Source organism: Diadema antillarum, unplaced genomic scaffold (genome assembly GCF_040938485.1).
Source record: "Diadema antillarum isolate AM-2024a unplaced genomic scaffold, OU_Dant_1.0 seq00000263_RagTag, whole genome shotgun sequence".
In the NCBI taxonomy this organism is placed as follows: Eukaryota; Metazoa; Echinodermata; class Echinoidea; order Diadematoida; family Diadematidae; genus Diadema; species Diadema antillarum.
Genome location: NW_027271301.1, coordinates 1,488,656 through 1,507,279, shown reverse-complemented (window position 1 = coordinate 1,507,279; position 18,624 = coordinate 1,488,656). Strand labels below are relative to the sequence as shown.

Genomic DNA, 18,624 nt, shown 5'->3' with positions numbered 1-18,624 from the left:
TGACAGAAGAAATTGATAATGTAATCAAATTAATATCCCGATTGATTGAGATCGTATGATTTTGGCAATAGCGCATCATATTCACTCCGCTTGTATCACCATTGTAGCGAGGTCTCGATAATAAGCGTAATACACTCTGATAATTATGACCGCTTGGTCGCAGAAGCAGTCGCATCACTCCGGGATGAAAAAGTGGCAAGAACATTATTATAGCAGCTCGTACTGTCATCGTTAGCAATATTGCCTTCAGAGTGGCGGCACGCTGTTCAGATATTGGCACTAGATGGCAATACGAATATGGAATTTTCAGTGCCTTGTGAAGTTGGACCCGAATATTGCCAAAAGCCAATCAACAGCCGAAGAAAGTGCCTATATATAGAAGATCACAGGATGGCACCAGAACCAACCACGAAGGCTACACGAAAACGTAGATCTTTATTAAAAAGTTTACATGGAAACCCTTCGAAAACCAGCGGTTTGCTGAAAGGGTCTATCTACCCTACGAGTGGAGAATGAATAAATACAAATACAAATACGAAGAACACATGAAGGTAGCACAATGGCTACTCGAAGATTTTGGCACAGCTCGAAGATATTGTTGCTGGAGCCTGAAAATTCTACCAACGGTCGTACGATGGCTCAAGATTCCCTCACGAATGACCCAATGTGTATACGATCAGAGCCGAGTTTGAGCATTTTCTTATGTGTCAACTTTTTGATCAATTCAGGGCGGTGTGACGCCTGCGACAGTGCAGGTTAACCGTAGGTTACTACAAAAGTCGTAACAGTCTCTCAGGCCAAAAATGGAGTTGGAGGGCTGTTCTGCCACTGTTTGCGAACTTTTCACATATCGCAATGGGCAGTGTTGGTACTAATTGTGTAGAAGAGGACCTGTCAAACAATAATCAGAATGAGCAAGAACTTGGGCCAAAACAGCAAGCTAGGCCTATCCTGCATTACTTCATGAAAGAGGGAGAGGGAGAAAAAAACCCCACAAAGTACAGAATCGTTTCGGGCAACTTATACACAAATTAGATTCCAATGACCTTTTTTTTCCCGACAATGTTACTAAAATAGTTTAGTCAAACAGTTCTGTTCGTGACTACCAAACAAGACAGACGAATTCACTGCACTCGCCTCTCAGTAGAATGTAGCCTGCCAACAGAATTTTCACATGCATCGGGTCTAAACCTCTGAAACCCATTGGACCCAAGTTTAAAAGAAATTACATATAGTCTGATTAATTTCAGAGGCAATTAGGAAATAAATCACCACAAGGATATTCTGTTTGAAATTGTCAATCCTCCTGGTAAGAACTCGATCTCCTCTTCTGTCTCCAACTTTTCTCTCCTCTCCCATATCAACTTGTCCCTTCTACTTCCTTTATTTCTTACTTTCTCTTCCTTTATCTTTCTCATAAGCGGGGCTTCACTCTTTTATCAAACCAGTTTTGTACATGCTTTGTCATGCGTCCAATCTCGGAGAACTAAATAATACAACCTATGTTCTTAACAGAATAGACAAAAATCAATTGCTATTGTGTTGCTGACAAAGTAATGTCGAACAATTTAGTCTCCAATTTTCATTTGTTTTTGTTGAATGATATCGATAATCCATCATTTTATACAAACAGCTTTCTCAGGTTTTGCTCGGAAATTGTAGAGGTCCACGATCTTACCAAACTAACCTTGAGAAAGCGGTCAGACGCAGGGACCGACAACGCCCCCCCCCCCCCCCCCAAGGCCTAATTGTACCTCGGGAGGTTATTAACACTCTGACCGGATTTCTTCCTCTCGTTCCTCACAACAGGAGAAGGTCAACGATAACGTCACGATCTTGGTACTTAAGTAATATGATCCACTTAAAGTACCACTTACATTCCGAAAAGTTGATGGGGGATGTGTCGGAGGGAAATTAATTCGCTCCTGACACAATGGAGTTGTTTTACGTCATCATAAAGTCACATGACTTCTTCTGCAAACTGCATACTGCAACATGTAATAAGTAGGATGCAACAAAGTGTTAAAATCACTCAAAATCGGACAACATTGCGAAGCAAAGGGAAAAATTAGCAACATATGCAGTTTGACATGTTTTGTGCAGCGATGATGGGACAGATTCAAACGCTATTGCATTCTTTATAGGAAACCCCTTCCACAGAGAGAGAGAGAGAGAGGGGGGGGGGGAGGGAGAGGGGTTATGGGGAGCTAGATTAGAATACATTATTTTTCCGAGAAAGAGGAATTGATTATGATCATTATATAGCTTGAATCATGAACAATTACAGAAATTGCAGCGTTTGTGAATATATCGACTCACATTGTGGTTTAAATGTACAAAAAAAAAACGAGTAAAATTGTGGTTTAAATGCACTCCCCCCAAAAAACAAAAACAAAAACATAACAAAAACAAACAAAAACGAAAAAAAAAAACCCAGCCAATATGGTTCTGTATATCGGACTTTATTAAAACGGGAAAATCATTTGACCAGGTAAAAAAGAGTGGTTTCGACGACTGTGCTGACGCTGGTATTGATGTTTTATATTGTTCATGAAAATCATCACATTAATCACGCCTCTTTGCAAATACCCATATGAAGAGTAGGTTCTACTTAGATAGTCGACCTTATCACAGTCTCTGCTCCGGCTCTCCTACAAACAATGCCATAGTTATCGATGTACGATAATGACATGCGTAAACAATACTCTTCAGTAGTTCATAGGTGTAGAAGGATGTGTACCTTTGTTTTCATCTCCGAAAGATGAACTTTGGATGGATGGTGTAACCACAATGCAGCGAGTAAACGCCAAGGCGATCTGCCGCACAAAGTTCGGACTTTAGTGGGTAGTAGGGATTCAGATGCAACTGGGAGGCGGTTCTCATTTTCACAATCACAACGCTGACTTTGAGAGCGAGACGAATACATCCCGATCAATACGAAGCGGACACATTTTGATACTTGATCACAGCCAAGCTATTTCGATACAGGTGTCTTTCTGGGATATATAGTTCATGGTAGTTTACTCCCTCGGTTCTTCGATATCTTTACAACACGATGACGGAATTGAAGGAAAGAAAACAAGGCTCCGTCAACAAGGCCTTCGAAGCCGACGAAGGAGACGAAGTCGACCTGTCCGACAAGGTTGTTGCGGAGACGGGTGATGGTGAGCAAGGGGTACAACTAAAGAGGGGTATAGGCCTGGTCGGCGCCTTCGCCTACGTTGTCGGCTCGATGATCGGTTCGGGTATCTTCGTGTCCCCCAAAGGCGTGCTGGCATCGACGCAGAGTGTCGGGATGAGTCTCGTCGTTTGGTTCGTCTGCGGTATCGTTGCTTTGCTAGGTGAGTTGACAGACATATACACACGTATATAACAGATAGGACCTATGTACGACTAGGGTTAAATGGAGGTTAAATGTGACTATTTGTCACGAAATGTATGTGATTTGGTCCCATCTGAGTCAAGCTCCTTATATAGTAAGAGTGGATCATGGGTGAAAGGTCAACCTAAAGAAAATATATTTTTAAAAATATTTTTGTTATAGGGCCTATGTTGAAAATAGTTTATAGATGTAAAGATGGATTTTGATTATTAATCGGCGGTTTTGTTTTTTCTGGGGGGGGGGTATGTGGGGCACAGAGTCAATAAACATTTAAGTTGGTAAAGATGTGATGACGATGATGATAAGGCTTATCATATGTTGGTATATTTCATCATCATATCTTAAACTATATTTATTGTATTGATATTGTAAAATATAATCATACCACTGTTGTTATTGTAACGCATCAATAATATTGATATTTGATTGATTGATTAATTTTTAACAGTTTGTGTGTAATAATAGAGTATGGTAGACAGCTGTATGTGTATTTGTGTCGCGGTAATGTAAACTCAATAGTTTTTTGCATCCCTAGCCTGCCATTCGTTTTGAATGAAACGGTGGACAACTACGATGGACTTTTTTTTTGGTATATATGCTGTTCTAACACTGCTTGAATAAAGTCATGATAACCAAAACGTGACGGTCCTAATTCGATCTCTCCCTTGTTTTCGTATGATTTCAGTATGCAATTTATGATGCTGCTATCTCTCTGTATGCTGTTTTAACGGAGTGTAATTACAAAATGACAATCCTATATTAATTTGTACTATTTTTCTCACGTTTTATCAGTTTGTTATAATACTTGGAGAAAAAAATAAAGAAACATCGAAAATAAAACCAACCGGACCAACTCCACTTTGTACTTTCTGTGCACTTTGCACGGGCTACGAGCAAAATTCAGTAATTAGAATCATAGCGTGTTTCTCGAGGCTGATATACAAACTGAGCTCATCCTATCTAATTTGTGCCTTTGCTTACAGTGTTTCTGTCACATCACTCAGATAACATTTGAAGATGGGAAGTCATATGGGGCCTAATCGTGTCCAGTCTGGATTTGTATTGTCCTGAATCTATTGAGAGAGGTCAAAATCTCAATGACCATGATGACCCTCTCCTCCTCAGACAAGTAACAATGGTTGCAGTTCTATATTACTGGGAGCCATGGTGGAATCAGAGACCTGTCATCTGCGAACTGACTGACAAATGTCCTCAAAATTTTGCTATTGAGAGATCCTAAGATAATCATTTCGGCCTGCTATTCTAACGGGTGTAATGATTAGATTTACCGGCATAATTTCAAGGGCATTCTATTGGATTCGATTTTTCTTAGATAAATTGAGAGGGGATCACGCTGATGAATATTTCGAAGTTGTAATGTGCAAACTGACTAAAAACAACATATCATATTTTATTTTTAGCTGGAGCCATAGTCATGCCGCAGTAGGTAGCATTTGTAATGAACGAGTTCAAACTTTGTGCAAAATCTACTTATTATTGCAGCCTTCTCTATTCTTCTCCTTTTCATGTACACATATTATGTATAACTCCTAGTTCCACTGATATGAAGCATCTATATAGCATACTATTCCAGAGGACATTTTAAGTTATGGGTATCCCACATTGTGTTTGCGTTGTCTGCTATATTGTCATTATACTCAGGGTACCTGCAGAAAGCAAATCAACGTTAATTTAGACATTATCTGCGATCAGCTCTTCATAGGGACTGTCTCATAGCCTTACAATTTGTGCACCGTATTTGATTTAAAATATCTCAACGGCAGGTTCAGACAGTATGGTTTTTTAGCCGTCTTTTGCATGATGGACTTTCAAGATATCATTTGTTATCACATTACACAAACTATGAAAAGAGGATCACATTTCTACCTAACCAAAATCGAGTTTCAAAAAGAGAAATGAAAAAAATTGCGAGTGCGAATATTGAATTTCAGAAATGTTGGAGACGAATCTGATTTGTCTCGCAGATATGAATAAAACAAAGGATTTTCTTTGTATAGACGGTGTTTCTATGGATGTTTGTTGAGTTCGTCCCGGCCCAGTAGACCTGTTGAATAAGGCTTGGTTAGGGGCGTTATGAGTCATACCAGGTACTATTCCGAGACACCCACAGTATCAATTGCAATCCTAATCCTTAATGTGCGATAATGCTTTATCAGTCGGAGAGAATAGCAGTAATATCTGTATCTACGTAACAATAACGTCCCTTCCCTCCTTCTCCTCTCAGCGGTACCACACCTTACCCTGAGCACATAGCCCTTCGAAATCATTCTTCTCTTAAAACGTGTTCTTAAAGTTCACTTTACCTTGGGTGTGTCTTACCAATTTCAATTTGCTGATTTGTGTGATAAGTCATGTCACCGTCTTACTCTTTTAGTGATCTATCAGTATACGTTTGTAAGGATTAATAAAAAACAAAACAAAGATAGTAACAATTGAGTGAAATCAAAGAATAGAAACTATTAATGGATGTTTATCCAAATTTGACCAAAATAAGTTTAGGACATGTATTTCCACTTTTTACACGTTTCCACAAAACAGAAATATTGGTTGCAATCACATATTTTGTAATTACCAGTATATCGAATGTCATGGACCACTCATCAAAGAAAAATGTCGGACAGACTGAGGATGATGTTGTTGCATCACAAATTGTAAAGTGTTAGAGCAGTAAAATACAAAAGAATGAATTTTGTTATCCTCAATTGTGACACATCAGGAGAGTGTGTCTATAACTCAATAAAAGTGGTTATTTCTATTTCTATTTTGGGGTTTTGTTTTTCAAAGGAAAGAGACAATATTTCAAAATGATAACCATGGATCACTGAAATGACCTCTTCGATGTACAGGTGCCTTGATCTACGCAGAGCTGGGTCTGATGCTGCCCAAGTCCGGGGGAGAGCACACCTACCTCAACGCCACATTTGGTTCCTCGCTTGCCTTCGTGTTCGCTTGGGTCAGCATCACTGTCATCCGTCCAGCTGGTCTGGCTATCATCTCGCTCACCTTCGGCCAGTACATTGTGGCGCCCATCTACGAAGGCGATCCTTGCGGAGCACCAGCGGGTATTGATAAGATGCTCGCTGGATGTTGCATAAGTGAGAATCAATTCATTTTTTTATATATATTGGTCTATTTTTTTTTCTTCACCAAGTATGCAAAGTACAATGACAATAACAAATTCTAAGTGACATGTTTGCAACACATAAAATTGAAGGAACTGTAAACGCTTGAACAATAATAATACATCGTAAGTTTTTTAATGCAATTTCGGACGATAGAATGACATTACTATATTTTCATTTCCAATGTTTTTGTACAACTTAGTAAAAAAATATTTCCAGAGGAAAAAGTAGAAAGAAATAATAATGATAATTATAAAAATTACACACCAAACATTTGTTGTTGAGTTGTTATGGTTGTTGATAGTAGTTGAGTATGAAATAAAACTTCACAATGAACGTTAAAGGTACGGCACTTTACAATGAATTTTGAAGGTACATTGGGAGCGGTATTTTAAAATATGCTCGAGTTATCACATTTGATGCATGTGTAGGTCAGTTGTATCACAAAACATCCTTCCATATTAAAAATAAAATCGCAATAAAGCCTAAAATGTAACTGGATATCACCCCCTCCCCATTAAACCACATTTACTATAAAAATTTTATTATACACATTGTTCACATTTTGCATAATATATGTAAAATACCTAAGATTGATAATATTGATTAACATTTTTACATTGGTTGTTCGCATCCCAAATTTACATTTTAGAACTACTTTGAAACGCTAATGCCGAGTTTTTGTTTCATCTGCAAGATGGCAGATAATGCCTTCAACTCAAATTCGCTCAAAATTAACCCATCGACAAGCTCAATGCAGGTAGTGGGTTTGAGTTGGACTCGCCTGTCCTCTTTTATTCTAACCTCTACAACTAACAAAATACCCAAAAGAAAATGTCGTAAAGAAACAGGACTTCATGCAGAATTTACTTATGAAACGACCTCCGAAATGTCTCTACTCCTGCTCTTGAGTTTGTAATTTGTCAAATCTACCATGGTGTCATGGTCCAGACCAGGAATGTTAGATGGGCAGACATCAGCATCATACCAATGATTCATGTAACAAGAAATGCACATGATTATCATAAATACAGTGCACTCCTATTATAACGAACACGGTTATAACGAAATTCCCGTTACGACATAAACATTCGGGCCGCAACATAATCGGCTCTATGTATTTTTCTTAGTTATTTGTTCGGTTATAACGATATTTCGATATAGCGAAAGAAAACTGCCGGTTTCGAGGACTTCGTTATAACTGGAGTCCACTGTATCAAACTTTCTTTTTCATTCGACATTTCTGTAAGGAAAATGTGTGCTTCACGATAAACTCGCTCTCCTCCCTAGACTACATCTCTCTATCTTTCTGTTCACATGTCTGTCTATTTTTTTTGTTCTTTCCCTCTTTCAGTCCTGCTCTGCGTCATCAACTGCTACAGTCTCGAGGCAGCGGCAAGAGTCCAGATCATCTTCACCGTGGCCAAACTACTCGCTCTCATCGTCATCATCATTCTCGGCTTCGTCGAGATGGGACAAGGTCAGTCGATCAGCAGTGTCTGACAGAATGATCCACCGTGCTCTATTGCAGTACTGCGTTGAGTGACATGCTGTTATTTTCCAAGCACTCTTTAGATATCGAATCATCAATATGCCTGGTGGATTTGTAGTGTTATTATCGTTGAATCGCAGAGTGTGACGAGCATCAAGAACAATCTTAGTCTATCACTCTCCATAAGAACTAACCGTTATCGTCTATCAGATTTGGTTCCATGTCACTTGTTCCTGCGACAATTGCTCCCATGGTATATCTGCACGCTAAGCCAAAATTCTACCCGCAAATTTAACCCTAACCCTCATCCAAATCCTTAGATCAAACGAAACCTAAATCCCTATCACAACCCTAACCCTAAGTCCTTGGAGGAAATAACATCGGAGCAACCGTCACAGGAACAAAATGATGTCGTGTCTCCATCAGTTTTACCCATATCAACTCTTACATTTATATTTTCAAAGGTAAGAGTCAAAGAGAGAGAAAGAGAGTATATGTGTGTGTGTGTGTGTGTGTGTGTGTGTGTAGGGTGTGTGTGTGCGCGCGCGCGTGCGTGTGTGGGTATCTTTATGGCCATGAAAAAATATAACAATTAAGATTTTCTGTCAATTTCCATGCAGGAAACACGGAATATTTGGATCCCAAAACGTCATTTGACAATTCGGCAACAAATGTCGCGGCGTATGGACTCGCCTTCTACGCTGGCCTCTGGTCGTACGATGGATGGTATGTCACAATGGAACAATTTCTATACTTCACTATGTATAGTGAAACGACAGAAAAAATCTGTTCAGTCTTGAGCAAAATCAGACAAAGCGTCAGTGGGTTATATAGCCACGTAAGTATCAGTGAGTCATTAAACATGGGCCTACTTCAAAAAATTCGACTCGGTTATATATGCTATAGTACCCCGTCATGACAGTGATGATATCATTTTCTTGAAATTACTCTTCGTCCTGTACATGAAATGTCACCAATTTCATACCGCATTTCCCCTGTATATTATCTTATTCATTGTAAATAATGATTACACCAGATTTTATCAGTAATCTCGCACTGTCAGGGAGATTCAAGAAAATCATTTATTCATTTATTCATTTATTTATTTATTTATTTACTTATTTATTTATTTATTCATTCATTTATTTATTTTTGCATAACATGTGGACAACTGTGGAGAATTTCTATGCAATGAAAAAAGAGGAAAAAAAAAACATACAGCTGCTTCTGGTTCCCAAACGACATCACATCAGACGACTCTCTGAACATTCAAACTTTCGAGACCTTCATGACGCTTGAGCTATTAACCTCAAATTTTCACGTAATGCAATGCATCGCTTTGATTCCACCAACTTCATTCAAAACAACCCTCTCTACGAGGTCAAATCTGCCTTGATATGAAAAACCGCAGAATGATGTATAACAATGACATCATAAATGACATCACACAGCGACTAGATCGGTAGCTACGTGGAGAATCGTCTGATTTTCGAAATAGGGAAAAATCTAATAATCTTCGTGACTGGCAGGTTGCTCTGTTTAAACGAAAGATGATAAATGATGCAGCCTAGTCATGATGGTTCCGTGGCTCTGTAATATAAACGAACTCCTTGCGAACTATGACAAAACAAAAGATGTAATAAGGACTATGACTGTATCTCTATTATTTAAACAAAGATCACCTGCGTGTCTTTCCATTATGAAGACGATTTGTAATTCTTTCAGTTCATTATTAAGTCATTCACGACATTGATATAAGCTAAGAACAAAACTAATTGACATGCTTTTAATAACACTTTAAAAGAGAATAAAGAAATCTTGGTAACGAGGTACCCATGTTATCATATAGTATGTATCACGTGGCAATCACCAATGCTCGCAAGACTCTACAATTACTATCAGAATGTCGAACGCATGAAAAAATGACCCCCTCATTCCCCCACAGAATTATTCAGATATAGAAATTATGACACACATACAGGTTGACATAAGTTCTTTTATTGCCGCGTGCATATTTATCTCCTATTCATCACTTTGCTAAGCTGAATATAAAGATCGACAACGGCAGTCAGTGACGTGTTATGTCAAAGAGAGAGAGAGGGGAAAAGGAATTATGTATTATGTATATTTAATCACCAATCACTGACGAAAAAGCAGATTTCTGAACCAGATGTATAGTAGATTAACGTGCCACAAAACATCACTTTGTTTTACAAAATGAACATGTTGCATAACGATACCGCTGAACAGACTTCAACTGATGATAAAGAAGAGCTCTAGACAAGACCACTAATTCAGCAGTTCACGTTGTATGCATTTCTTTCACGTAGTAGAATGTACATCGCTATCGATACTTGTAAATAAGAGATTATGAATTAACCTTACTGTAATAGAGATATAACATGTCATAGACATGCCCCAAAATATTTCTGTGTGTACTCTAAACAAATTACAGTAAACGTGCCATCTGCTGGCAAATGAATTCATTACTGTGATAATGCAGTGTTCGATGGACCTTCGGAAGTTATCATATGGATGGTGCTTGACACAAAAAGGTGCAATCTATACACGACCTTGCATGACACACAGTATTCTTATCTGTCTTATTTTGATATTCAGAGCAATCGAGTAATTACAGTTATGCGAGATAATGACTTGGCGTTAATCGGTCGAAGGTTAAATGGTCCGAAAGCAGCCGCTTTCTTGCAGGCTGAGTGCGCATGTATGATGAACGTCATATAGAAAACAACTGCAAAACAATCGGGGTATTTTATCATATATATGTATATCATGTTATCAGTTGATTTATTGATTAAATGAATGGATATCTATCGAACAACCAATCAATTAAAGATCTATTATGCGTTTCAAATGTGTGGTCTGGGGAGGAAGGTACATATAATTCATCAATCATTATCGTGACAATTTCTTCATCCAGACTGAAGTACACTGTGCTTCTTAGATCACTCTGAGATCATTTTCACAGAATCCTCCTCACTATCACTAGAATATCTTTTTTTTCCCAAAGCAGCAGCAGAGAACGAAACTGTCAACGACGGCAGGGATGACGTTATTGATAATAATAATTGTAAACTTATTACTAGCATTGTTGCACTGTATGATATATATATATATATATATATATATATATATATATATATATATTTGTCTGCTGGTGGCTTGTCAGTAAAATCTATATAACCAACCCCATTGATAGCTTAGACTATTTCTAAACGCAAATGAAGCCACATGGGCGTTTCCCATGATGCATCAGATTGTTGAAAGGGGCGTGCTCGCACCTTGGACTATCGAAAGGAATGGTTTAAGTGAATTTCAGGAGACGCCCTCAAAACTCATGTACAGGCTGTACTTCATATCAAAATTCTTTAGTATCAAAGCGTTATCACCTCAGCGCTGTAATCTAGGAGTTTGCAACCATGGACTTACTAATTCGAAAAAGGCAGCACAATCAACCCGTGACTTCGTGGCTGATATGCATTCTAGTCCAAAGTCTAACGCAGCTTTGATATCTACAGAAGATTAAGGCAATGCATCAGAACCATACAAAACAAACAAAATGCGAAACAAAACCAAGCAGAAAATGCACACAAACGCACACAGACACACAAACACAGACACAGACACACACACACACACACACACACACACACACACACACACACACCCGTATCTTTTAAAATAATAGAAAAACGCTGTGTTTGTGCCTTCGGTGTAATGTGTCAAAAGAGTTCAAAAACATGCAATTCAAATCAACTCCATAACAGATAATGGCAGCTTCTCTTTTGCATGCGTACCTGAACATGAACAAATTTTGCCCACACCTCGACATTTTATGACCAAATGTAAAAGGTAAAAAAGTACATGTATTAGCAGCAGTCAAAGTGAAGTTTTGGAAGCCCTGTGATTATAAGGATATACAGCACAAAACAACCAAACTGAAGTGTCAGCAACGGGGCAGTGTGACTAATGAGAAAGAAAGAGGCCAAGGCTGCAGTGGTAGGAATCGTTATACGTGGGGGTTATCAAACAAGATTAATGTTATGACATTGTTTTTTTTCTTTACTAACTGGTCCTGTTTGTTTTCTGTACAGGAATACATTAAACTTCGCAGTTGAAGAAATGGAAAACCCAGAAAGGTATATTACTCTTGCTTCCGTTTTCTTATAGAAATAAGTCTTTCTAATATATGACATCATATTTTTACAGGTTTTTACGGAAAGAAGCTTGCGTCTGTGTATGAAGCTCATTCATATCGCCTCTGGTTTCCTTGATTACATTGTAATGTGCTTCAGGGTAAAGAATCATATTCATAACAGCAATGCATATTTATTTGAGAAATACAAAACGAAGTGAAATGAAAAGAAACTAAACAAATGCAAACTTTCTGCCCTACTAGTAGCTTGTATCAATGCCCTACTAGTAGCTTGTATCAATGATACTCAGTTTGTGCTTTTCCAATTCGTGAATGATTTTGGCTGGCGTGAGGTATAAACGGGTTGCACACTATTTATCAAGTCTTATTAGCTCTCTGCTCTCTTTCATGCAATGGGGAATCATATACAAGGCCAAATCATTCTCTCACATTTAACATAGTGGACCCTGAAGACAGATTCCACTCATTTTACCTCGGTCGTAAGCGAACTGAGTCCTGCATGAAATGAATCATTTAAGAGCTTAATAGCGCCAAAATGAGACGTTGGTTGAAATCTATAGTATCCCAAACTCTTTAAAGGAACCCTGAAGGACTTATAGCCAGGACATTGTCAACTTGCTGAGAAACTTTCTAATATCAAACGGAATGGATGTAAAATATCTAAATATTTATTACTGTACTAAATGTTGTTTAGTCTTTATTTTCTTCTTGATATAAGCAACAAACCTGAGGTTTGTTGAGTTGTTTATAGCGAATCACGAAATCATGATGATATTGATGATGATAATGATGATGATGATGATGGTCATTTTCATTACTGCTGTTATCTTTGCTATTATTACTACATTACCCTTAACATCACCATAATCATGATTACTTGCATTCTTCTTGCTTTCTTTTTCTTTTTCTTCTTCTTCTTCTGATTCCTGTTATTCTTTATTATTGTAATTGTTATTATCATTATCATTGTCATTATCATCATAATCATCGGTATTACTTGTATCATTACTTTGTTATCATTACTATTGTCATTATATCATCATTATTGTCAATATGAAAATTATTGGTCCTTTTTGTAAAATTCCTTCCAGAAATCTGCCCTTGGCCATTCTGCTTGGTCTTCCAGTCACTACTGTGGTCTACATCCTGACAAATATCGCCTACTTCACCGTTCTCAGCCCGGACCAACTCATGCAGTCAGATGCCGTTGCCGTGGTAAGTTTACAGGCAGTCCTCGATCGTAACTAAGGCTCAGATGATAAAATGCCCTGCGCCAAATTTCATGAAAAGTTGATATGATAGCAACTCTTGCTAGAATGGCAGTTGTTAAGGTAATGACAAGAATCCAGCTTCCTGAATGGCTGTTGCTATTGGGTATTGCCATTCCAGCAAGAGTTACTATCCCAACATCTTTTATGAAATGGGGGCCCTGATGTCTGGTATTATTTGTGTGTTGAAATACTCTTATTTCCTTCTGCACTCTTAAAACACCCGGGTCAGAACTGACCCGGAAAGGGTCCGTTGGGGTCACACCCCATTCCGGGTCAGAAATGATAAGGAATGGCGTCAGATATGACCCCATTCAGAGTCATGAACTGGGTCAGGGTGTCATCAATCCGGGTCTTGATGACAAAATTCCAAGTCATTTTTAACCCGGAACGGGATGTGACCCCAGCGAACCCAGTTCCGGGTCAGTTCTGACCCGGATTTTTTTTTTAGAGTGTGCACGCAGAGAGACGTAATTGATTGCGGAAGCTAAAGAGAATTTGAATGGTTATTGCTTCTAATAAAGCCATGAAATAAGGCTTAACATGATTTTTCTACTGTGGTGGATATATACTGACATCGTATTCGTTTTCAATTTGTACAATATATTGATAGGATACTGTCAAGAGAATGCTATGATACCTTATAAGAATGACATATTTGCCTCGGATTAGTGTCTAGGATAAGTTCGTCTGACAGACACATGGCAAATATCAATAATGTGAAGACTTTTTGTATGTTAGTAAATCATTTATTTATCATTTCATCATGAAACTGTTGTAGCACCTCATGCATGCACGATATAAAATCCCTGAAATGTAATGATGATAATGATAAAAACAATGTTATTAAGACGCTCCAAGCCAGGATGCTTTGAAGTCCTCGCCGTTTCAAGAATAAACTCACACCATGTACATGTTCGTTTATCCTGGAAGACGTTTGCTCTGCAAACCATGGGCGGAGCCTACATCTTAATTCCAATCGCCGTTGCCATGTCCACGTTCGGTGCTGCAAACGGGGTCTCCTACATCTCATCCAGGTAAACTAATTTATTCCTCGCTATCATTCTGCTTTCTATCATTTCATTCACTATCAATAATTTACTTTCTTGTCTTCATTTATAAAGTACAGTACAATGTCTTCATGGTAATGTGTTGACGTACAAAGCTAAACAGAAGCATGAGAAGAATAACAAATAATAATCGTATAGCAGCACCAACCACATCAGGTGTAAAGTTCATTCAGACGATGTGTTTGATCTCTTATAAGTGTGTGGCTTTGATTAAACCCAAGTTCTGTCGACATAAAATCAGAAATCTGAACAGAAGTGAGGTAAGATTAGTTTTTCTTCTGACATCCTAATTGGGAATGATCTTGTGACGCGGAAATCACCTATGTTTGCTCTTGGCAGGCAACTTGCCGCCGGGAAAGAAAGGATGATGGCTTACTGTAATGAGCCTTCTATTACTGGAATAAAATAAGGAGTTTGCAAAGCCTGATACCCTATGGCTTTATCAGAGGTTCTTTGATTTCAAGAGCTTAATAGTTATTTGATTGGTCAAATGATGTACTGGACAAAGGTGCGTTGCAAGTGATTTGAAAAGAAGGAAAACATCAACAAGTGCTTTCCAGCGATGCTTGAGATAATAAGCCCTAAAGTAATGTTACAGAGTTTAAGAGGGGGCGGGGAGACAGACAGCCAGACACCCCCTCCCTCACCCCCCCCCCCCCCGGGGTGGGGGGGGGGGGGGCAGAGATGCAAGTTTTTATAAGATAAAGGGATGAAACGATTGAAAAGTTCTCAAATGCAGACCTTTCTAACACCCTTTGATCTCCACCATACTCGTATGTATTCAGGTTGGCGTACGCCGTGGCCCAGGAAGGTCACTTTCCGGAAGTACTCTCTATGGCCCAGTACAAGCGGGTCACTCCAGTCGTTTCACTCATAGTTGTGGTATGTGTAATGCAACTCCGCTATCGTCTTCTGGGTGCTAACGTATCAATACTATACCAGACATGTCCACGTATATTATATATTATATAATTGTAATATACAATTCATAACTTTATTCTTACAGAAAACCGTGTTACCATAAATAATCCCTAAGACAAGATATTTTACAGCATAATATTATTACTTAATGACTGTTTAAACGCACATTACTGATAAAAAAATTTTTCCTCGTATCACAAATATGCATGAAGACATTGGCTTTTCTTCTTGACAATGTCCCAGAAACATGACTATTGACCGATTCTGTGACGCGCTATGTGTATTTTTGGCATGGGCGCAGCCATAGTGGGTGTATCAGCAGACCCCCCCCCCTTCCCACTCCCCACCCCTCTCCCTACATTAGCACGCGCGCGGAATGAAAAACTGCTTTAGCCAATGAGCGTCTCGTACCGAGTGCGCGAATGCTTGCTAGTGCGCGAACCTTTGTCACAAGTGCGTGATAAACATGTTGCCCCGGGGTGGGGGAGAGCAGGGGGGGGGGGGGGGGGGGGGTCGGCTGATACACCCACTATGGCTGCGCCCTGTGCCGTAAAATGTCTGCTGCCCTCAACGAACCCGAATCGGTCAATACATTCTCTGGGAAATATCGCTAGAGAGGAACAAGATAAGAATGCTATCATTCATCACATTAATTCATATGCTCTCATCTAAACATAAATACATCATCAGACATAAGACGGTTCACACGATCTTTCATTATTTTGTCTGCAGTCTGTGATAGCTATTATTCTGCTGGCTCTGCCAACCGATTTGGACAGTTTGCTCAACTACTTCAGCTTTGCTTCTTGGTTCTTCTATGGCATTACTTCGCTAGCCTTCCTGGTACTGAGGTACACCCACCCAGAGTGGAACAGACCCTACAGGGTAAGTCGGGCGGGGAAAGGAACCAAAGACACATGAGTCTTTCTTGAGCTGATATCTTTATGTATCTTTACTAATCAAATACTAGTAAAATCAAAGTGAACCTTCGACATGATATCGAATGCAACTTTACAGGTGCACTAAAATTCAGAAACCTTGAAGTGAGACCGGCTTATCGCTGATACATGAACGTGTTGAGATTAAGATTAGAGTTTGGTGTTCTCTGAAAATGGACGTCTTAGTTGCTGCATGTCACCAGTGGGAAAGGAAGACCAGTGTGGGGGATCTGTGGCGTAGTGTGATAAAACTTTTGACTTTAAAACGGAGGTCCCGAATTCGAGTTCTGCAGAGTGCTTATACTTCCATGGACAAGATGTTTGTACCCGCGGTGTCTCTCTTGACCCAGGGGTAAAGCAAAGATGTATTTTTTTTTCGCTATAACGACAGCAGCTGGACGATATTTATGATCAGGTGTAGGATCCATTCCGATGCAGATTTTTTTTTAATGCAAAGGGAGAAAACCATTATTTTTTTATTATTTTTTTTTAAAGAAACAGGAAAATGAAGGAGATGTGTAGGGGCAAACGTAGGAAACGATTGTACAGATATCATAGGCCGAACAGAATGAGTTGATGTGCTCTGTAGTCACTATTTAAGTGAAACTGTAATTTGGAAATGGAGTGCGCTATGGATTGTGAGGATGTTGTATAAGAGGATAATACACAGGCGCTTCAATTCTTTAATTTGTCTCATCAGGTGCATTGGTTGGCAGCCGTGTTCATGCTAATCGCTTCGGCCTACTTCGTCATTGCGCCTATCATCGAAGACCCTGCACTCGAGTTCCTCTTCGCAGCGATATTCATGGTTGGCGGTCTCATCTTCTACTTCCCCTTCGTCTATTACAAGTACCAGCCGAAATTCATGCGTGAGTGTCGACTGGAAAAGAAAAGTTCACACTTAGTTACTGATTTCATGAGGTAGCGAATGTTTGGAAAGAATGTATCACGAAAATGATGACACTAAGGTCCGATTACCCACCCCCTTTCGATTCCACAAATGTAATGATGTCCGTCATATTGAAATTTCGACTTTGTGGAGAGACCCAAATTTAGCAACAACAACAAAAAACATTTATCTTCAAACAAAAACAGTCGTGGACGAAGTCCTTCAGGAAAGACAAACAACAGCAACAACAACAACAGCAACAACGACGACCACAACCACGACCACGACGATGACGACGACAACAACCAACAGTTATTAACATGCTAAACGCATAAATGTTATCAACCATTCCCTGAGGGGTGATTTTTTTTTTATAATCTCGCAGAGCCATGATTACATTTTCAGACTGAAATAAGAAGCTCATTCATAAGTTATACTCCCTATATTGTGTTGTCAACAAATTATTGTGCTCACGATTTTCGTATTGTTGTTGGTCTTGTTAAAGAGAACGTAAACTTACATTTTGCGTGTGTGAGAGAGAGAGGACCCACATCTACAGACGCCTTTTCTTCAAATGACTCTCTGTTGGTTGTCTGTTTGTCTTTCCCTCACAGCATACTTCACTGCATACTGCCAAATATTGTTCGAATTGGTTCCTACCCAAGTCCTCGACTTCGCCGACCTCGACAAGGCTCCAGAAAACGACAGCGTGCAAGAACAAGAAGAGAAAGCTTCTCAAAGAGGTGACGACTAACAAACACACTCCTGGGAGGTTGATTCCACGAGAAAAGTGAAAAAGGACTCGGTTTTGGAATTAAAAACAGTTCAGTCACCATTTCGGTCAGTTACATCTCTGGTCACTCGCACCAAGGCCAAGAAGAAGACAGTGACGGTTTATCAAAACGTATAATGTGTCGTACAATGTTGCAAGCGACGCCGTGTCAATGCAAGAAGCGCCTCTCAAACAGTAATTCTAAATAAAAACTTCGCAAAAGCAAATTAGGCATGCACGTCAACAACAGTGGCTGATATATTGTCTGTATTGTACCTCTGAAATGGTAAGATACCACATACGTAAAATCATAACTGAGGGCGAGCCAATTTTACTGAGACCAGTTTCTCGTCTTTGGGTCAGAAGGACTGGAATACGGATGAATATCTCAGGCGTCATTTGTCAATTTTAAATAAATGACGAATTCTAGAGATGCCCGTCGTGTTTGCCAAGCTCTCATACGTTTCAGTATTTTGTCCCCGTTTATGTCACATTTGGAATCATTGTGTGGCACGTGTACATTTTTCGATCGAATTACTGCAAAGTTCCAGCGGTGAGCAATAAAACGGCACCTG

General features: G+C 39.2%; 1 protein-coding gene across 1 annotated transcript; it reads left to right on the top strand.

The window, feature by feature from the left end:
* The first annotated feature begins 2,858 nt into the window (after window positions 1-2,858).
* LOC139729752 (b(0,+)-type amino acid transporter 1-like) lies at window positions 2,859-18,163 on the top strand. The gene is made up of 11 exons (XM_071640685.1): window positions 2,859-3,341; window positions 6,250-6,498; window positions 7,880-8,005; window positions 8,638-8,743; window positions 12,130-12,174; window positions 13,283-13,406; window positions 14,393-14,496; window positions 15,315-15,411; window positions 16,183-16,335; window positions 17,089-17,257; window positions 17,892-18,163. Exons 1-11 carry the CDS (start codon window positions 3,056-3,058, stop codon window positions 18,029-18,031), a joined length of 1,599 nt encoding a protein of 532 aa, XP_071496786.1. The 5' UTR covers window positions 2,859-3,055; the 3' UTR covers window positions 18,032-18,163.
* Window positions 18,164-18,624: the final 461 nt, after the last annotated feature.